The following is a 21,322-nucleotide window of genomic DNA, read 5'->3' as shown; positions in this document are numbered from 1 at the left end:
TAGATAGATAGATAGATAGATAGATAGATAGATAGATAGATAGATAGATAGGTAGATAGATAGATAGATAGGTAGAGAGAAATAAAAGCCAAACAACTAACAAACAATGAGCACCACACTGTAGCACATGCAGGAAAGACGCAGAACGCATGCGTGTGGGCAATATAGTCTGTACAGTTACTGTTTCTGAGCTTCCTGGTGGCCAAAGGAAAACAGGGAGCTTGGTGGGCAGCATGATTTTTAAGAAGGCACTGAAGGAAGGGAAAGTCTGCATTGTGGTTTTGATTTGTATCCACAGAGTCCATGTGCCGGACACTTAATCCTCAAGTTGATCTGTTAGTGGTGTTTAGAGGTAGGAAGTAATAAGGGTTGAATGAGCCCCCACAACGGCCTTGGTGGCTTTATAGGCAGAGATAGAGGGACCCAAGCGGCCACATGCCTCTCTGTCTTGCCATGCTTCTCTCTCTCCCCTGACACCAAGCATATGCCATCCCCCTTGTCCTTGGACTTTAAAAAAAAAGCCATGTGCTAAATGAAGCCTGTGTTCTCTGTAAATTACTCGGTCTCTGGTATTTTGCTAAAGCCGCAGAGAAAATACCAAGGCAGCCCGTCTGGACTCTCACCCGTGGAGGGCACTTCGCGCTTCCGAAGCTCACTGACATTTCTTTGGTTGCCCCCAGATCTGCAAGATCGTGAACAACTCTGTGTACTCCAAACTGCAGCCCTATGTGCGCACTTTCCCAGGTGAGGGCTGGCAGCGGGCCGAGGGGATAAAAGGGGAGACCTGGAGTGGAAGAGAAGCAGAGCGGATGTAGCAGGTCCGAGCCTGCTGGGGAAGACCGGGGCAGGATGCGTTCTACCACGGCTGGCGCTGGACCAGTTCCCTGTGTGTCCAGAAGTGAGATGGAAGGTAGCTCCTTCCCCCAGTCAGGCAGAAGGCAAACACCGGACACCCCAGCACCCTTGCACCCCGTACCCCAGTAGCCCCTCACCCTGGCACTCTGGCACCCTGGCTCTCTGAGGCCAGTGACACACACAGCCTGAGACGAGAGGCTGCTCACTTCTCTCTCTACCTCAGTTTCCACACCCTGAAAAGGGGGCAATATCCCTACACACAGTAAATAGCAAAGAGCAGTAGCTGCTGCTGGTGGACATCCTCCTGTTCCAGGAACTCAGGACGCTCCAACCTCCTCACTTCACTCCTGGAAAAACCAAGGCTCAGACAGGGACAGAACCATCCAGAAGAATTCAGATCCCGGAGTGGCGTTAGTTTTATTCTTTGGCAACTTGACACATGTGTATGATATGTCTTAATTGTGTCCACCTGCGGTTGGGGTTTCATCAACCAGATATGACTGTCCCCTTGTAGACGGATGCCTAGCTGGTCCATACTGCATGCTCTGATGCCGGACCAAAGAAGAGCCTCTCCCCACCCCCTATCTCACTCTGCAGTCCAGGCTAGCCTCAAACTCTCAGCATTCTGGCTGTCTTCAGACTCGAGGCAATCCTCCTGCCTCTGCCTTCCATATGATGGGATGATAAGCATGTTGCCCCTAGATGAGCCATTGCTATCTGTGTGAAGGTGCATGCATGGGTGCATTTGTTCATGTGTGCATGTGTTTGTGGCTAGGGACTAAACGTGGCACTGGCTCACTGGGTGTGCCAACTCAATCTCCATCACCACACTTCACATCTTTTAAGGGAATCCCTAGAGGGGTCATGGAGAGAGACCTCAGTTCTCCTTGAAGCCATGCAAGCTACTGCCCCTGGAACCAGCTCACGGCCCATCTTCTCTGTGTCTAGTGATATCTAGAGTGGATGATGTAACCAAGATTGACTACAGTCTGGTGGCACCTCTGACAATCGAGTCAGAGTTCCTGAAGGGGCAGCTAAAGGTGAGGCTTCCATGGAGACCTGCTTTTATGTGCATCCCGGAGCCCTGGAAACCAACCTCTTCCTGCTTGTGTTGCCCTGCTCTCCACTCTCTGCATCTCCTGCTCTAGCCATGCTGCACCCCCCACCCCGAGATTCCAGAAATTCACTGTGCCTGCCTCTCCCAGAGCCTTTGCACTGCTCTCCCTCTGCCCACTTAGGTGCATGGCTCTCCTTGCTTCCTTCCAGTCTTGCTCAAATAGGCCTTCCCAGGGATGCCACCCCCAGCCACTCTTGGGGATACAGCCCCCCACTGTGCTTTTATCTCAGCAGAACTGATTCTCTCGCACACACTATGGGGAGAGGGGGCAGGGACTGCTTTGTTCATGACTGTATACATAGTTGTGCATAGAAATATGTTAGGTAGGTGCTCAGGCTAGGAGCTCGGGAAATTTGTGGGGTGGGAGGAGGGAGGGAGGGAGGGAAAAAGGAAAGGGGAAGGAAGGAAGGAAAGAAGGAAGGAAGGAGGGAGGGAAGGAAAGAAGGAAGGAAGGAAGGAAGGAAGGAAAGGGAAGAAGGGAGGAACAGAGGGAGGGAGGAAGGAAGAAAGGAAAGGTTGGCAAGGCAATAGAGGAAAAAAGAGAAGTGACATTTCCTAAATCAGTGGTTCTCACCTTCCTAACTGTAAGACCCTTTAATATAGTCCCTCATGTTGTGGTAACTCCCACAAATGATTTTGTAGCTACTTCATAATTATAATTTTGCTATGGTTATTAATTGTAATGTAAGTATCTGATAGTCAGGATATCCTATATGGGACCCCTGTTGGGGGGGGGGGGCTCAACCCTCATGCTGGGAACCACTGGCCTAGATCCTACCACCCAGAAACAAGCACTATCAAGACAGATGCAGGCCCTCCAATCCTTGTCTACAGCACACACAGAGAGGGCGAGAAGGGGAGATAGGCACAAAGAGAGACTGAGGCGGCAGGCACACGCTGAGGCGTAGAAACCCACACAGCACAGAAGCAAATGCACACGCTGCACGCACTTGCTTCCTGGCCTGTTGTGAACACTGCCATCCATCACTGAGCCAGGAGAGCACAATGGGATCGACTCCCAGGCCGCCCTCGAAATGTCTCCTGCAGCCTGCCACTGGTGGCTCTGTCCCCCAGTGAACAACCAGGGTAAGGCCCCTGCAGTGCCCCATCCAGGACAGCTGGACTCTTTCTGGGTGCCCCGTGCAGCTAACCAGAGCTGCAGTTGGCACTGAACCCGGCCCATTTAATCTAACGGCATGGCACACCAGTGACTAAAAATGACAAGGGTTAGTCACAGGATGGGTAAGTGTGAGCAGGCAGCCCAGGTCGCTAGTCCTCCCTAGAGAAGAAGCTTGGGAACATTTTTTGGGCTGGGGACCTGGAGAGAGGGGATACCAGGGGCAGGTGGGGGATAGAAGAAAAATAAACTCTGGGCAGACAAAGCCTCGCAGCGATCCCGGAAGGAAGAGCAGGCAGCTGCATCCCGACAGCTCTTTGTCCACCGTGACTACTCTCTAGAGGTGCTGGACGAGGCTGAATGCCCCCTCACCCACATACACACAAGCAGTGCACACAGCTACACATACACATGGGCACACAGGCATGTATAAACACTCTACACACATATGCAAACACCTGAATACATGTGTATGTACACATGCACACACACAAATACATAGTGCACACACATAGGGCATACATAAATGCACACAAACATACACAGGCATACACACACACACACACACACCCTCCCCCCACCTCCCCATTCGCCTGTTCCTATAGAGAAACATACTCATCACATAAGAAGCAGGTCGGGTCTTGGCTGATGACCTGCTTCACATGGTGGGTTGGTTCTGCCCTGCTTGCGTTTCTCTCCTAAGGATGTGTATTTCTACCATCTTTAGAAACTGCACAGTCATCGGAGTGTGGAGGTGCACGCCTTTAATCCCAACGCTCATGTGGCAGAGGCAGGGGGATCTCTGTGGTTTCAGCCTGGCCTACATAGCAAGTTTCAGGCCAGCCAGGGCTACATAGAGACCCTGGCTCAAGAAGGAGGGGGGCTGAAGGGGGGAAACAGTAAGAAGGAAGGAAGAAAAGAAGGGAGAGGAAAGGAAAGAAAGAAACTGTGGGCAACAGGGACATTAACTTTAAAGGACAGAATGATTCAGAATGATTGTGGCTGGGCAGTAGTGGCGGGGCCTGTCTGCATGCATGACACCAAAGGTTCATGTTCCTCACTGGCCTCCTGCCCACGCCAGGCTGCACTGACTATGATGGTTTTAGTGTGTGTGTGTGTGTGTGTGTGTGTGTGTGTTTAGACTTTCCATGCTCTTTAAAATTTACATAAGTGGTATTCTACCATATGCATCTACAATTTGCTTTTCTGAGCTCTCCATTATGTTTCTTCCTAAACAGTCTGCTTTCTCTGCACGTTGTCAGATGGCTTTTTAGAGACATAAGGAGCATGTGTCCTCCCCGTAGCATGTAGCGATTACCAAAACGCACACAATTCAGCTTTCCGGATCCTGCTAATGGGACAAAGGAGGCAACTGTTCTTTGATGGCTGCTGAGCTGACTGGCAAGAGGGACGCAGAGAGGTGCAGTGGGGAGGAGATGCTGGCATGACGCCTCCACCACCGCCTGGACGTGTGGCCTCCTTGTGCCAGGAGGCTGGAAAGCAGCCCCCGGTGCCCCACACTGGCAGTTCCTGCTCATGTCTAGCTGGTTCTTTCCCATCTTTTAGTGGCCTCGCATGCAATCCTAGAAGGACATGCGGCCTTCCGCTGTTCTTTCCATCCAGGGGGAGTTTTTCTGGCGGGAACACCGCAGCGCCTCTCCCACCGCCCCACCATTAATGGATTTTAACCCCAGCAATGACTACATGGTGTCCCTGGGCATCTCCGACTACTTCTTCAACACTGCAGGATTCGCATACCACGAGTCTGGAACCTTGAAAATAACCCTGATGAACCAAATGGTGAGTGTGGCTGTCTGTGAGCACAGACAAGCAACGGCTCCGAGTCTGGCAGACCTAGGTGGGAAGTTTTGTTCACAGGGGTGGAGGTCGAGGTGCTCTGAGGGTCAGGAGTCAGGGAGCCCCGAGTTCAAGTGCTGGTCACACTCGTTTCCAACTGAGGGATCCTAGTCAGTTACGTATCCGTGTGCCTCAGGCTCCTCCGTAAGCCACCGACACCAGTGCCCTCTTCAGAGACCATTGTGAATACTAGCTGAGCAAATGGCACGAGAGGCTTGGAGCCCAGGACTCAGGGCATAGCAGCCACACCCCACCATATGTCCCTCCCCTCCTACCCCTGACTCAGCATCTCCTCCCGATCTCATTGTCTCTTACCACACATGCATTCCTGGACTCACTCTGGACCTCAGTTTCCCCGTCTGTACACGGTGAAGTTACCTCCTTCTCTACAGCCTAGGAGGTGCAGCCCTCCCAACCTGGTCCCCTACATCCTGGCTTTCTTGTACAGCACACCTCAAAAACATAAGGTTCTCATCTCTGGATGGGAAGGCATGCAGCATGCCCACTACCCGCTGTGGAAGCAAACAGATCACCCAGCGGGGCTCAGGCTTCCTACTCAGAAGACTCAGAGACTGAGGCCCTCGGCTGGTGTTCCTCGGGAGTCAAAGGCAGCAGGAATGGGGCATCACGGGATGGGGAGGAGTGGGGTTTCAGGCTGCTGTAAATGGACCGGAAGCATGGAGTCAGGCTGACTGAAGCAGGCTGTTGTTCTGTGATTGCTTTGGCAGCAGATGGCAGTCACGGCCATCCTACCTTCCCTGACCTATTGCTACTCAAGTTGTAGTTCCCGGGGGCATTGCCGCGGTGATGCCAGGGGGCACTGATGTTCAGTGTCTCACCCCTGGCCTGGCATGTGCTCTCCTTCTCAGCCTGCAACAATCTCCCAATGTCCTTTTCTCCCCTCACTGCAGTTGCCAAAGGATACCAAATTCCAACTGAACACTGAGTTCCTTGGGACCTTCCTGCCCGAGGTAGGAAAGACTTGTCACCTTCCTCAGCTCACTAGAGTGCTGGGGAGGACTGGACCATTTTGATGGGATGAGACCCTCTTCAGCTCTATGGGCAGCAGAAGGGGAGATTAGCATACCCAGCCCAGGCATAGTCTAGGTGCTCCATCGATGCCCTGAGGGTGAGGCCGGGTGCCCAGCTCACCCAGCTATCCAGTCTCTGCTGAGCCTGGGACCAGCAGAACAGTCTACCTACCTGTCATTTCCCCCACCTCTGTCTCCATCTCGTCTGCCCCACCCCCATATACACAACCCTCCCCCCTGCTGCCCTCCTCTCCTCTCTCTACTTCTCCCCTCTCTGCTTCCTCACATTGCTCTGCTCCCTGCCTCTTTCATGGAGACAGAAAATTTCCATCCAGATGCACAAGTCAGCTAAGCAAACAAACCATTCTTGTAGCCTTTGATGGCTACACCAGTGGGTAGACAAGATGGAGAGCTTGGTTTCTTCGGCAGGTTGAATGGCTTAAGCCAAAAATTTATTTCTCAGAGTCCTGTAATCAGAAAGAGCAATATCAGGGTTCTGAGAAGACAGTGTGCCAGCCACTAGCACAAGGGGAGGGAGAGGGAAGTCCTGGCATGTCTTTCTGTCGGCTCAGAGCCCTGCGCTCGTGACCTCATTCAACCTGACTCCTGTAGAGGCCCATCTCTAAGCAAAGCCACACACTGCTCTCACAGGAATTACAGAAAAGGAGCACAAGCATTCCGCCTACGATAGTGTCTAGAAATTTCTATGTGGTCATTGTTCTCACCTCCACTGAGATTGCAGGGGCAGGGGTGGCGGTGGAGGAGGAGCAAGGCTTTCCGAAAGAAGAGAGGGTCAAGACTCTCCTAAGTACTTCTTGTCCAAGTGACAGCTGAGCTGAGCTGTGAGGGAAGGCAACGAGCTCTCCCAGGCCCAGGGAACAATGGGTGGACGAGCATTCAAGGAAGGGAAACAGACGGTGGGAAGGGTTTTCCACGGCAAGGAGTGCATTGCACAGAGCGATCAGAAGAAATGCTGTATAAGGGGCGGGGGAGGGGTTGGGGTGGGTAAAGGTCAGTGGAGGCGTGTTGCCAGACTGGCAGGACCAGACTGACAGTCACCCAAGAACAGCAGCAAGACACCAGAGGGGGTCTGTGTGCCGATGGGTCAGGATGGGTCTCAGAAACCTTGAATTAAGAAGGACCTCCTCTGTCACTTGTCCCCACTGGGAACCGCAGGTGACAGCGAAATTCCCCAGCATGGAGGTGCAGCTGCTGATCTCGGCCGCCTCGCCACCGCACCTGAGCATACAGTCCTCCGGCCTCTTGTTCTACCCCACCATGGAGACCCAGGCCTTCGTGGTTCTCCCCAACTCCTCCCTGGTCCCTCTCTTCCTGGTTGGCATGGTAAGCTGGGTGGGGGCCCAGATTCAAGCCCAGATACTGTGACTCCACAGCTTGAGCCCAGAGAGGCCCACTCACCTGCTCACACCCCCACAGGCACGCCTTTGTCACCAGCCAGCCCTTGTGCACTCACCTATTTAAGTGTGGAGAAGTCAATCCCTCGTCCTTTCATCCATTCAGCAATCCATTCCCTCACGGCAGAAAATGGTTCCCAGCTGCCTGTCTTTGGTGATTCAGATATGTGCCTGTGTGATTTTTTCATCCATCCATTCACCTCTATGGCCAATTGTTAATTAAATCAATTACTCATTCTCATGTGAAATATGCTGTACCTTTTCTGGCCCCTGCACCGATCACTTTTTCAATTATTCATGGATTCATTTGCCTAAACCTTTGTTCAATTGGGCCTTCATTCATCACTCATTCGTCCATGCGTGTCTTTGAGTATTACTTCATTTGTGAATTTGCTTAACCCTTAATGCAGTAAAAATTTCATCCCACTGTTGATCTGTATTCGTTGGTTGGGTCACCCTGTTGCTACATAATAGTTGGTGGCCTCTGTGTGTGTCCAGAATCTCTGCTACCAGGGGACACTAGAGGCCTGTGGAGCGCCTACGTCAGTCTGCACCCTCCCAGCAGGGGGTGCTAGAGACCTGTGGCCAGTCTGCCCACTTTCAAGCTGAAGCCCGCTTTGCTGGTGAAATGGCTTCTAATTTGATTACCTAAGGCCATAGGTAAGCCATGAAGCCGAGGTGGTGCTTCTCTTCCTTAGAAAGTTTTGAATGAAGCAGTGGGTGTGTTGTGAGGAAAGGCCAGCCTCGACCCTAGCCTGGGCCTCCTCCCCACTCTGGGCTGACAGTCCAGGACTCTTAGGACCACAAGGCCAGTCTCCCTGCTTCCTGGGCTCTGTGGGTATGACTCAGAGGTATGGCCATTCTGCTGGGCCTCTGAGAAGCTGACCTCTGACCCTCCCCTGCCTGGAGGTCAGGCCAGTTACCTGGATCACTTGCTTTGCAGAACACAAGTGCCTCTTTGGAAGTGGATGCTGACGAGAATAGGCTTATCGGAGAGCTTAAGCTAGACAAGTAAGTAGGCCTGTGGGGAGGGGGGCATGCAATGTTCCTGAATCCTCGGGAGAGAGGTGGCCTCCCCCCCCCCCCACTCAGCACCGGGTCCTGACCTTAGTCTACCTGACTAAGCCTCAGGTGGCATACAGCGGGCACGCCCTGCCCATTTGCTGAAAGCCAGGGGTGGTGGTGACTCAGGAGACTTGAGGCCCACCTACGCGGCTTGGTGAGGCCCTGTCTCAAGGCAAAGCTTTTGCAAAGGACTGAAGATGTGATGGGATGGTAGACGTGCTCGCCTGCCACGTGTGGGGCCCTGGGTTTTCTCCCCAGCACTGCCGAGCAAAACAAGACGAGAAACCAAACTCATGCTCAGAGACAAGCGGCTCACCCAGGGTCGCACATAAGTGATCACACGTCCCGGTTTCCCCTGTGTGGCCTTGGCTTTAGTGAAGACACGCACCCGGGGCCAACTGCGGCTCCCGGGCCAGCTCAGACAGAAATGCCCACTGAGGGTCCAGTCCCACAGAACCACTCCTGTACCCAGGGTCCCTCATTCCTGGCCGTTGGCCCTTGGGGAGTCTGCTTTGATCTCTCCGTCACCCCCTGGGACTCCGTCAGCCAGCATGACTAGGAGATTCTGGGGGTGTAACAGGCAAGGGCTACCCTCTCTGAACCTCACTTTTCCCCAGCTGTAGAGTGAGCCTGGAGGCCTTCCTTGCCAAGAGGAAGAAGGTGGAGGTGGAAATAGGATGTTAAAGTGTATGGGAAGGTTTGCAACATCCCAGGAGGGAGCGGATAAGAGCTGAGAGAGGCAAAGCGGCAGAGAGGGGCAAGGCAGGAGGGGGGAGTGCAGAGACAGTGAGAAGCACTGATAAAAGCGCGGGATGGTAGAGGACGCAGCCTCTGGTGTATGTTGGAGACAGGGTAAGGGACGGTACCCCACAGAGCAGGGACTGGGGCCTCCTGACCTGATGGACGATGGGACAGGAGCAACTTTTTACAGGCTGAAGAGTATTAGAGACCCATCCGGAGTCCTGCTCTGCTGACTATTAACAAGGCGGCACTGGGTAGATAGTCTGACCTCTGTGGGGTCCTCTCACCTGTAAGATGGGAGCCTCCTGGAGCCTGACAGGAGCAAAGCACCCACTCTAGTAGACCTGTGTTTTCCTCTTGCTCTCAGATCACTGTGACATCTGGGCCTCCAAGGAGTGGACTGTAGGCTCAAGTAACTGGCAAGCCTGAGGCCTCCAGGCCCAAATGCCCCAGTGTTGTCCTTGGGAGCCCGAGTCACTCTGCCTCTTGGCTTTGCTGTCCCCTGGGCTGTCTTCATTCCCTGCAGGCATGTGCAGCTTCCCATATGGCAGGAGAGAGACAGTCTCTGTGTTTCTAGAAGCCGAGGACTAGCTCCCACTGGGCAGCACTTTTTTTTTTTTTTTCCAGCACTGCAAGAAGGCAGACTGTGCTTGGAGCTTAGGGTGTGGTTGGCTCCCCAAGGGAGAGCCACAGTCCTGCTGAGAAAGCACACTGGGTCAGAAGCCTGGGTAGTGTCCGTGGGTAGGTTCTTGGCCACGGAGGCCACTGGATGACCTCATCTCCCCTCCTCCACAGGATGCTGCTGCAACTGAAGAACTCCAACTTTGGCACCTTTCAGGTGAGTCTGATGGCTGCTGAAGAAGCTCTTGGCTCAGCTGCTCATAGCTCGCCCTTCGCCCTGTGGGCAGGCAACCTGAGCTGGAGTCCTCGCCTTAGCAACTGTGCAGCCTCAGGCCAGTCACTTGCCCTGGCAACCCAGCCTTCCCTCTCCTGAGCTTGTGCACTGGGCACTGGGGCAGAACACACACAAAAGAACCTCTCAGTGTGTTTGTGAAATAGACAGATTAATTACGTTACTGAGTACCTGTTCCTCCATATTAGAAGACGTGATCAAGCTGAGTGCTAATACCAGCCCTTGAGAAGCAGAGGCAGGCAGATTTCTGTGAGTTCCAGACCAGCCTGGTCTACACAGTGAGTTCTAGGTCAGCCCAGTTTACATTGTGAAACCAGGTCTCAAAGAAAGGGGCAGAAGGAGCAAGATCAGGGAAGGCCACTCTGAGGAGGTGACATTTTGCCTGTCACCAGTGGGAGCCAGCAGCAGTGGGAACTGCAGGGGCATGAGGCCCTCTGACAGAGCATCATGGCATGTGTAGGGAATGTGAGAAAGGAGGGTGGCTGGTGTGTAATGAGCAGAGGACATAGGAGATTTAACTGGAAAACCAGCCAGGCTGGATCACCCAGAGCCAGCTTGGTAGATTGGAGGAGGGAAGATGGAGTTCAGGAGCAGTGAACGGCCTCAGCGGGGAACGAGACACTGTGGTTTATGCCACTCTAAAGGCCCTGTGGTTGGAGTAGAGAAACAGCCATAGATCTCAAGAGTATGGCCACCGGGGTTTGAGGAGGCCAGAAAGCAGAGGAGGGAGGGTGGGTTTGAGGAAGGGTTTGGAGGAGGCTCAGGTGAAATTGATTTGAGATTTTGGGGGAGGATGGGATCGTGGTGGCATTTGGGTTGTAGCTGACTGACTTGAATGACCCAGAAGAGGTCCGGCCATTTGGCTGCTCTAGTGTTCCCCCTCCTCCCCCAGCCCTGCCCACGGCCACGTTCACAGGTGGCACCTTCACACAGGGCACATGTCTCCACTGAGGCTGGGGCTTGGGGCATCCAGCAAAACCCCAAGCACCTGCCCTCACCCGTAGACTCCCCTCAAGCTCCCCACGGAGGGCCTTGGAGCTCCCAGGTCTAAAATCACATGGTGCCAGCATGCCATCTAATCTGCTGAGAATCCATCCCCTGCCCAGGCTGCCTCAGGATGGTAAACACTAACTTGTGCTCCTGAAACAAAGATTAAAAAAAGAAAGAAAAGAAAAGAAAAGAAAATGGGTTTTTCCAGATGTAGGGCACCAGGAGGGCACCAGACTGAGGCGCCCAGGAGAGCGCAGCCTTGGAGAGCAAGCATGTTTACTCCAGGAACAAAACATGCACATTTCCAAGCCTGAAGTGTCACTGCTCAGGACAAGCATCCTGCAAATGGGTTGCAGGATATATATCCTGTTGTTTGTTTTTTCCAAACAACACATACGCAGCACTGAGAACCTGGAATCTCCAGTTTTGCAAACACGAGGAGTGAGGCTTATTTGCATTCCCACCGTTCAGTTCATGATTTAGCATATACGCTCCCCACATTTTTCGCTATGCCTCTTTCATTAGAATTCAGAATTCCCTGGTTCCTGGAGCCTCCTTTTCCTCCCTCACACCCTGGCCCATCCCTGTGCCGATGGTTCCATTTCTACAGCAGCGTGTTTGACGTGTTTGGCGGCTGCCCACTACTGCTTGGTATCAAGGGAGTGCCACGTCCCCCAAGCGAGTCCCCTGCTGTCAGACTCAGTAGTTCCGTTAGTTTATTGAGTGTGTTGAGTGTGTCTGTGGAACACTCTTGCTCCTCAGGTTTTGCTTTTGCCTCATGTTTTTCACCACCCCCCAACACGATGAATACGTGAGGCCTGTCAGTGCCCCCAAAAACACACATTTGAAAGAAAGGCTTGCTGGCCTTCCTGCCTCCCTCTCTCCCTTTCTTCCTCCTTTTTCTTTGCATTTTGTTTTTTGAGGCAGGGTCTTATTATTGTAACCCAGCCAAGAACCCACTATGTAAGCCAGGCTGTCGGACTCCCAGAGAACCACCCTCTACCTGCATTTGGAGTTAAAGGGGTGTGCCACCACACACGGCTTTTTTTTTTTTTTTTTTTTTTTTTTTTTGAGCCAAGGCTCATGGTCTCAGTAGCCTTTGTTGACCTCAGACTCATGATCTTCCTACCTCAGCCCCTCAACCACAGGCATATACCGTTCCTGTTCATTTGCAAGGCTGTTGCTGACCTCTATGTAAGAGCCCTGAAAATCCCCCTTCCCCATTTCATCCTCTCCTGACCTTCCTCGATGATCTGTATCCCTGTGGCCCTACTGGCCGCCCACTTTGCAGTTCCCACACATCTTATGTATCTTGTGCCCACGCCAGGCGCTTCTCCAGGCTGGGAGGCCGTGGCGGGCTGCGCAGCAAGGAGAGGAGGTGTGAAGGGCGGCCACGGTGCTAACACAGCCCCACCCTTCCCATGTACAGGTGGAGTTAATGGAAACTGCCATAAACTCCCTTATGCACTCAGTGGTGCTGCCCAAGATCAATGGTAAGGAGCTCTGGAGAAACCAATGGTTCTCAATGCTGGGTCACAAAGGTGGGGGTCGCCTGCCCACAAGTCCCCGTTCCTGGCCAGGGTTGTGAGGGCAGAGGAGGGGGCCCTCAAATGACCTCAAGTGACATCTGACCCAAAAGTTCAGAGGACAAAGGGAACTCACACATCTGGGCTCCTACTCTGCTGGCATCTTTTACGTCTGTCTTACTGCAGTCTGTGAGGCGGGGGGGGGGGTGTTCTGAGTGACATTTTCAGGGTGGTATGGGGTTCACGCCAGCAGCCCAGACACTGACCTACCCAAGTTCTACTTCATGGGAAAGATATGTCTGAGGAGTTCCTCAGGGATGACCGCAGCCACCCTGCTAAACTATCCTCTGTGCTTGACTGCCTCAGTTCCACCTGAGTTTATGGGGTGCGAGAGTCGCTCGCCCCACGTACTGCCCATTCCCAGCTTCCTCCACAACACAGAGGGACTCCATGTACAGATAACCCCAACGGCAGGGGGTACCTGTACCTCCATCTACCTAGGCCCTGGTTCCTCCTGGGTGTGGTTCAGTCCAGTGATGTGTGCCTTCAGAAGGGCCCACATTTGTATTTGGGCTTGGGGGCTGGTAGAGGACAAAGAGGCAGAGGGCACAGACACCGGGGCAGCCTTCCTTCCTGGCGGGCGAACCTGCGCCGGCCGCTGCTTCACTTCCCCGCTCTCTTGTCTCACACCGCAGAGTGGCTGCATGCAGGCTTCCCTCTTCCCTTGCCCGATGGGGTCAACCTCAAGAACTTCCTGTTTCAGTCCTACCAGGTAAGCTCCCAAGAGTCCCATAGGAATAGCAACCCACCTTCGCTGAGCTTCCTCTGGGCCACTCCCTGCCCCCCCCCCCCCCCAGACACACACTCATAAAACATCCCTAGGAGCCTGGGAGCTGGGACTTAGAAAACGTGCATGCCATTAAATGAAGTCCACAGTCTAAGCAGGCTCCTCACTTTTTACACCATTGTTGCTTGTTCCCGTAACCATGGACTCGCCAAGTGGACACACGGTTCTCTTAGGCTGGCATGTAAGTGCCTAATGTGAGGTTATTTTAGGAATCAGCTGTAGAGAGGGGGAGAAGGCAGAAGGAGAGGCTTGATCTGATCTGAGGTGAGGCCAAGTCCACTCACAGCTAAGGGGCATCTTCGACAGGCACTTGTTAGGACCAAAATGCCTATAGGAGAAGACAGGATGCAGCCTCCTATAGGGTTGGAAATGACATCCACAGTCTGCAAGGGAAGCTGGGAAGTGTAGTCTTTCAGCAGGAAAAAAACGATCACCTAAGCATAGTGTATGCCACGTGATGCATCAAGCATCAACCTCTGTGCATTTTGATAGAGTTCTCTCCAAGACTGTCCTGCCAGATATGTGACACCCTGTGGTTTTCATACTTTCCTCTGAGTTTCCAAGTTCCTGGGGCTCCTGAGGCCTTTCTCTCCACTGTTTCATTGGCCCTTTCTTGTTCTGTCTCCTCCCTGCTCTAGCAAGCCCAGCCTTCCTCCCAGGCACCTTCTCCCCGTATTACTGGCATTCTTGGTCACTCTCGGCAACTCCTCAAGCTCAGCTGCCGCCTCTGTACCACCAGCTTCACAGCCGTGGGACCAGCCTTCCTCTGCGCTGCACACGACGACCCCCCCTTCCTCAGTGTCTGTACCCCAAGTCCCTTCATCCCTACAAACCCCCAACAAACCCAAAACTCCACAGAGAAGCCCTCCGTTGGCATGGAGTTCCCACTTCTATTGACAGCTTGCCTCTCCGACAGACATGCGGTTTACGAGAAAGTTCTTTGTCTCCAAGTTCCTCGCTCTGACTCGGTGGTTCTCTACCTGTGGGTTGTAACCCCTTTGAGGGTCAAACGACCCTTTCACAGCTGTCACATATCAGATATCCTGAGTGTCAGACATTTCCATTAAGATTTATGACCGTAGCAAAATTACAGTTATACAGTAACAACGAAACAATTTTTGTTGTTGTTGTTTTGGTTTTTTTATTTGAGACAGGATTTCTCTGTGTAGCCCTGGCTGTCTTGGAACTCTCTCTGTGTAAACCAGACTGACCTCAAACTCAGAAATCTGCCTGCCTCTGCCTCTCAAGTCCTAGGGTTAAAGGCGTGGACCACTATGACACAGCTTTATGGTTGGGAGGGGGTCACCAAAACATGAGGAACTGTATTAAGGGGTCAAAACCCCTTAATAAGGCGGAGAACCACTGCCCTAATGCCTGCTGTCAGTCAATCCCAGTTCTTTAGTCCAGGGAGCTGCTGGAGATGAGACTGGAAAACAGATGGGAGATTAGAGAAATCTGTTCACAGTCTCCCCGCATCTTTGTACCTGAATTCTATCAAGGTCGTCCCTAAAAATAAATAAATAAATAAATAAATACCCCCTTGGCAGAATTTAATTTCTTCACTAAGAAACACAGTGAAGGCCATTCTGGGCAGGGAGTAATTTTTCAACCTTGGTTGGAACCTGGTCTTCTGAGCCGCTGCAAGGCAGGGATGACACCCAGAGGCCCCCAAGGCTACCGAGAGAACACCTACCAGGAAAGCTGCTGACAGGTTCTCCAGCTGTCACTGCAGCCACACAGACCCTCCGCTGCCGGCACCCCTGGGTCCTACTGCCTCCCCCATCTTAGCCAGGCCCCCCAAGGTTTTTTTCTTTTTATTATGTGTATGTGTGTAGGGCTTGCATGCTCGCCTGTCTGTATGTTTGAATGTATACAGAGGCAGGTGTGTGAACGCGTGTGTGTGCACAGGACTGTGGAGGCCAGAGGTGACACAGTGTCCTCATCCATCATTCTCCTTATGTATTGAGACAAGAGTATCCCAGACAGGTTCCCATCTTAAAACCCCAACCCAGGAGCAAGGGTGCATTTCAGCTAACGGTGTCCGTTTCTCCCTAGAATTTCCTGGTCCTTGAAGCGGATATCTACCTGACCTGAGATCACCGTGGGCCCAGGGCCAGGGAGTTCTGCAGCTGCTCCCGAGGGGCCACTGCACTCAGGTTCTTTAGTCTTTGGCCTTGATCCCCCAGCTCCCTGCTCAATTCCCGGAGCCCAGCTCTAGAAATAACCCAAGCCAGTGGAAACTGAACACTGGAAAGGCAGGAGGTCTGTGTGCCAGCGCTCCATGCCTCTTCCCGCCCAGCCCTTCGAGCCATTGGCATTTCCGCTGGAACTGTGGCACCACTTTAGGCTGGACAAAAACACCCGTTCCCCCTGCAACCCCCGTGGATTCTGTGTGCTGGTGTGGCTTTTTGTCCATTCGTTAATGCACTCACTGGCTGTAACCATCATGGCCTGAAGCGCGTGTACTCTTGAGTCCTCGTACACCGACGTGAGCACAAAGTTCCACTATTCCAAGTGTCCTTGGGGTTTTCTTAATTGGTAGGGCTGGGCCAGGCTGTTGTTCCTGACATTACCACATAGTGTCGCTATTGTATGACGCTCCTGTGCAGCCTATTGGCCAATGCTGAGAATCACTACCACGTGGTGGCGCTGTTGAACACCCGACCCAAAAAGCTGTTTGTCCGTGCCCCTGTGCCTCCCTCATACAGGGTATGCAGTTCTTAGGGTACCTCACGATCTTCAGGCCCTGGTGTGGAAACCATAAATCCCAGCCTCTCCAGGTGGGGTGTTAGATCCCGTTGGGAGCTGCCCACGCCTGTTAGATGCCTCTTGCACAGATCAAGTGGACCTGAGGCCTCTCTGGGCTGGGGACCTATGGTCTGAGCAAAAACACATGTGAAGATGTTTACAATGGTATTTGGGTGACATCTGAAAGCTTTGCAAAGACAAGAGGGGACTAGAGTGACCTGAAGGAGGGGTCTGGAATCCAGACTTCAGCCAGGCTGGTGATGGCAAAGACGGGAAGAAGCACGCACACACCTTCTGATGTCATGATTGTTACGTGGAGGCTGAGGTTCTAGGACCACTGAGCCCCTGGGGGCCAGCCCAGGCCAGGAGGATCTCATTCAGTTTTCAGCGCACTCCGCCTCCCTCATCCTTTGGCTCACTGGGGTCTTTCAGATTGGGTCACGGCCAGGCACAAGCCCAGCTTGTAGCAGAGTTGGGGTGCCTACCCTTCTGCCCTCAGCCAATGAGCACTGAGCTCCTTCCAGATGTCAAAGCCGCCTGGGTGTTGCAGGGGTTGGTGTGTGTGTGTGTGTGTGGGGGGCGTTTGGCGTGTATAAGGTAGGATTTGTACATTCAGTTGTACTATGAAAAGGCACCAAGGCTCAGGAAACAAAATCCTTTCTCTAATTTGTCCACCAGGAGGGTGCATCTGCTTCTACTTGCCGATGGCTAGTGAAGGACCCGGCTTAGGACCAGAGGGCAGCCTCAGGGGCTAGAAGGAAGAGTGAGGGAGGCATTTTAAGAGATGAGACTGGTCTGGTTTCGAATCTAAGGGAAGCCCTTGGAGGGTCTGGAGCAGAAGAACAATGCAATCCCAGGCACCTTGGGTTCGAATCCCAGTGCAGATCCCATTTGCTAGCCATGCTACCTCAGGCAGTTCATTTGATTCTCTGGTCTCGAGTTCTCTCAGCTCCAGCTCCAGATTATCTCTGGTATTATCACTATTATTTTACAAATTGGCGTGACTCAGGGTCTGTGCATGTGCAGAATGCCTGTGCGTGGGGTGCGTGCTTGTGTGTGTGCGTGCGTGTGTGTCTGTGTGTGATCTGTAGGCAATTGCGCTAGGGAGGGGCCGCCTCTCCAGTCCCAAATATTTCCCAAAATTTCCCCAAAGCGCCCCACAGAGAAGCAGAGCTGAGGTATTCATGATATCATTGCTTTCCAAGAGGAGCCCACGTTCTCTGGAGTGCGGGAGCGAGCGTGGAAGACTCGAGTGTGGCAGAACCTGGGCGTGTGGAATGGCTGGGACTGGGGGCTGGGAGCACACCTCTCCCAACTCTCCAAGCAGACGCAGCATGAAGTGGACTCAGAGTTTGCACAAACTCTGAGGGGTCTTCCACAAACCACAGGCTCAAGCCACTGTCCCAGGGCCCTGCCTCCTTCACTAGGGGAGGAGAGGAGCCTCAAGTCCAGTGGGAGTAGAGCTGGCCCAGGGCTTGGGCTTCGCTGCCTTTCAACCACTCCATCCTCATTGCCTTCCTCCCGCTGCCCTTCCATGCCTCCTCAGCAAACGCAGACGCCGCAGATGTGGCAGTGTCACCTTGTCACCGCTTTCAAGCCTTCCCTAGTGGTCCTGGGTCTTCTGGTGGCGCTCAATTGCTGGGGGTTTTAGATTTCTGTCTTCAGAGGTTACTGCTCCCAGAAGAGCAGCTAAGCCTCTGGAAAGGTTTGAGAGCTCTGCCCCCAAGAGTTCCCAAGTTCAGAAGCAAGACGCAGGGGCACCCAGCTGTCTGTCAGAATCCGGGCCGGAAACCAGAATGGAGGTGCTATTACAGAGTGGGGCACAGGCTCAGGAATTCAGGCTAGGAGCATCCTGGAAGCAGCAGAGAGAAAGCAGGTGTCTAGGCACAAGGAAGGCAGGAGCATGGATTCTGAATGAAAAACATCAACAAAATCCTAACCTCTCAGAACTGTGATTCTGCCCTCTGCCCTCGTGCACTCTGTCCTCTGGCCCAGTCCAGGTTCAGATGAGGAAACTAAGCTGTAAAGAACACAAAGCTAGGCCTTAGGCCCAGAGACCATAACGTTGGTGTAATTAATGTTCATCCTTCAACCGCTTCCTACTGTGAGTTCTGAGGGCATCACGAATCCCATTCCTGGGATTTGCAACTGTGGAGAGAGACAGAGACAGAGACAGAGAGACAGAGAAAAAGAGATAGATTTCCCAGCAGAGAGCCGGTGGCCACCATTTCCTGTCAGAAGAAAGACTCCAAGGTCGTCAGCATTAGCATCAGGACCACTTGCTCCCTGAGGTCTCTGGTGAATATTGGGGCATCAGCAGGGAACTAAGCAAAAAATGTCCATCACTGGAGGTGGGGTGGGGAGTCCAGCCCTGGAACAATGGCACACTGGCTGGCAGCTCTGAGGTCCTGAGGTCATTGCTGTGGGAAATTCCCATTCCTGCAAACAGCTCCTAGCTGGGAACATACTCAAATCCCCAGAAATAGAAAAAAAAAAAAAAAATTCCCATCCCCACCAAGCTCCACTCTCCAAATGGTGCTTCTCTGCCCTCTAAGTTGCAAAGCCCAGGAGAGTCTTCTCAACTGCAACACTTCACACAAGGAAGTGAGGAGGCCTGAGGAGAAGAGGTTGCCCAAGGGAAAGAGGAAGGAGCTGGCTGTGGCAGAAAGGCACTACTCTGGCCAGGTTTCGGGGGAAGCAGAGGCTCTCTGGGGGACCCTGGGGCATGCCTCTGAGCTCTGCTCTTACCCCAAGCTTTTGTCCCTGTTGTTAGGACAACTCTCCTTATCCCGGAATGTCACCTCTTCAAACAGGCCTTCCTTGGCCAGTGTTTGGGGATGGAACCCCACAGCCCTGGGCTCAGGACCGGCTGGTAGCCATGCAATACATCAGTTACCCATCAGAGATTAGAACGCATACCCTAGAGGGCTGGGCGGGCACAGGGAGGAATGCCAGCTTGGCCAACAAGGGTCTGGCATATAGACCCTCCATAAACACAGCTTCCTTCTAATCCCCATCAAGGCCACAGGGTGAAAACATATCTGGAAATAACCAGGCTTGGAGGGGCTGGACCAGGGGCAAAGGTCCCCACAACCCTCTGCCCCTGTAACAATATGGTACCTGGGGCAGACAGGCCCAAGCTGTGGGTTGCATGTGCTGCACATTCGCGGATGACCCCTGTGTCTTCAGTCCTCCCTGAGAACCACAACAGTCACACTGTTTTCCCCTCCACCTTCAGTCTGTCGAGGTCCCGAGACACCACCAAGTCCATGGGAAGTGAACAGGCTCCACCTTCAACTAATTTTATGTGTATGGTTATTTTTCCTGCATGTATGTCTTGTGTGTCACTTGTGTGTGATGTTTGAGGATGCCAGAAGAGGCCACTGGATCCCCTGGGACTGGTGTAACAGATGTCTGTGAGCTGCCGTGTAAGTGCTGAGAATCAAACCCGGGCCCTCCGGAAGAGCAGCCATCGCTCTTCATCACTGAGCCATCACCCCAGCATCAGTCTCCACCTTTTGACAAAAAGCACCAGAGATTCTGCAATCATGTTTCTAAGTGACTGTTCACCATAAAGCAGAGTGTAGTTAAAGTCATGCTGGGGAAGATGCAAGGAATTCTGGGGCCTCCTGGGAAACATGGGAGCGGTTAGGGAAGGGTTCCTGGAGCCAAGGGTGGAGCAAAGTTTATAATTACTGGAAAGAATGTGCAAAAGCTGAAAACCTAGGACCATCGCTAGATTTTGTTTCCTGCTATGAAATTTTATCACCTTTACTTACTGCAAACGTGTATGCCTCCAGGACCACATCCCAGTACCCAGCAGAATACAAAGTTAAAGGTCATGTGTGTGCGGGGTGAGCACTATACCACGGAGTTCTGTCTTGAGGCCCAATCTTACCCACAATCCTTTCCATCTAGCCAGAAACAACCCTTCATACCGCCTTGATAATTTTGCCTTTGATCAGAGGCATAGACCCTTAGAATATGGTGTCGTTGGAAATGACACTTCCCGTTTATTTCTGCACTGTTGTCACCCAACCAGATGCCGCCTGCCTGACTCTTGGAAGCCGGTCCTCGGGAGATGAGAGCTGGCAGGTGGGAAATCAGGTTTCCAAGGGCTGGAAGCCTGGATGGTGTGGGGAGCTCTCACCCTCAAAGCTTCAACAGGGAGGCCTCGGGAGAGAAAAGAGGTTTCATAGGGAGAGAAAAGACTAGACTGCGGCCAGGGAGGTCAGCTGCTTCTCTGGGCCTCCCCAGCCCCGAGTGTGAGTCTTTCTTATTCTCCTCTTACTCTCTGGCTGCAGAACACTGCGGCTCCCATCTCCTGGGGCTAGTTCTAGCATCCTCACAGGCACAGGGCTTTGAGCACGCCCTTTCCCGGTGCTGCTCCACAGAGCCACGCCCCCCCGCTTGGTCTTCACACACTTAGGACCTTTCTGTGTTAGCCGTCAGGCAGTTCACAGAGGTTGTTAGTTTATACTCAAGAATGAAAGACTAAAGGGGACAGGGCACTGCATGCTCTGAGGTCATGTGAGGGTCTCCATACTCTGATGTCATGTGATCTCCAAAACAAGGAAACAAGCAGAAGAACTTTCTAGAATTCAGGGAAGCAGGGAGGCCATGTGATCCTTACGAAGGATAAAAGACTGTGTTAAAGTCTTCGTGGCTGGTTTCCCCTTCCCTGATACCTTAGCGGGGCTCAGTCCTCCTCCTGGGCCACACAGTGCAGCTGCTGACACTTTTGCACATGGCCTGACCTACTTACACACAGCCAGTGCCAGAAGGAAAATTGCTGGGGTCAATGGGGCACAAGGCTGTTTCGAGAGCTTTTTTGGGTGATGTTTGGTTTGGCTTGGTGCTGGAAATTAACGTTTGAAGATTTGCCAAGCTGCTGTCCAGACAGTTAGTTATGCCACAGGAGGGCTGGGAGAAGTGGTTATTTAAACAGAGTTGAAAGAAAGCAGAGGCCAGGTGGAGCCACACCCACTTTTCCTTCCGGCTTTCATGTGCTGGGCTGCCACCCTGAGGGAACCTCGGTTTCCTGGCTGTGACACAAGGCCTTCCTGGCAGAGAGGTCAAGAAACTGGCTGAGGTAAGGCA

The 21,322-nt window shown here is 52.8% G+C and overlaps 1 protein-coding gene across 1 annotated transcript in view; it reads left to right on the top strand.

Moving 5' to 3' along the window:
* Bpi (bactericidal permeability increasing protein) overlaps positions 1-15,954 on the top strand; it is a 24,876-nt gene extending 8,922 nt beyond the window's left edge. The window contains exons 6-15 of the mRNA XM_055602304.1: positions 681-744; positions 1,804-1,895; positions 4,713-4,889; positions 5,858-5,917; positions 7,154-7,321; positions 8,336-8,403; positions 9,994-10,036; positions 12,531-12,594; positions 13,323-13,399; positions 15,530-15,954. Of these exons, the coding sequence (XP_055458279.1) occupies positions 681-744; positions 1,804-1,895; positions 4,713-4,889; positions 5,858-5,917; positions 7,154-7,321; positions 8,336-8,403; positions 9,994-10,036; positions 12,531-12,594; positions 13,323-13,399; positions 15,530-15,568 (852 nt within the window). The 3' untranslated portion in view covers positions 15,569-15,954. The remainder of the gene's footprint in view (positions 1-680; positions 745-1,803; positions 1,896-4,712; positions 4,890-5,857; positions 5,918-7,153; positions 7,322-8,335; positions 8,404-9,993; positions 10,037-12,530; positions 12,595-13,322; positions 13,400-15,529) is intronic.
* Positions 15,955-21,322: the final 5,368 nt, after the last annotated feature.

Source organism: Psammomys obesus, unplaced genomic scaffold (assembly GCF_907164565.1).
Source record: "Psammomys obesus unplaced genomic scaffold, mPsaObe1.curated_primary_1811, whole genome shotgun sequence".
Classification (NCBI taxonomy): Eukaryota; Metazoa; Chordata; class Mammalia; order Rodentia; family Muridae; genus Psammomys; species Psammomys obesus.
Note: the sequence above shows the minus strand (reverse complement) of the source record. Positions and strands in the feature narration are given on the sequence as shown.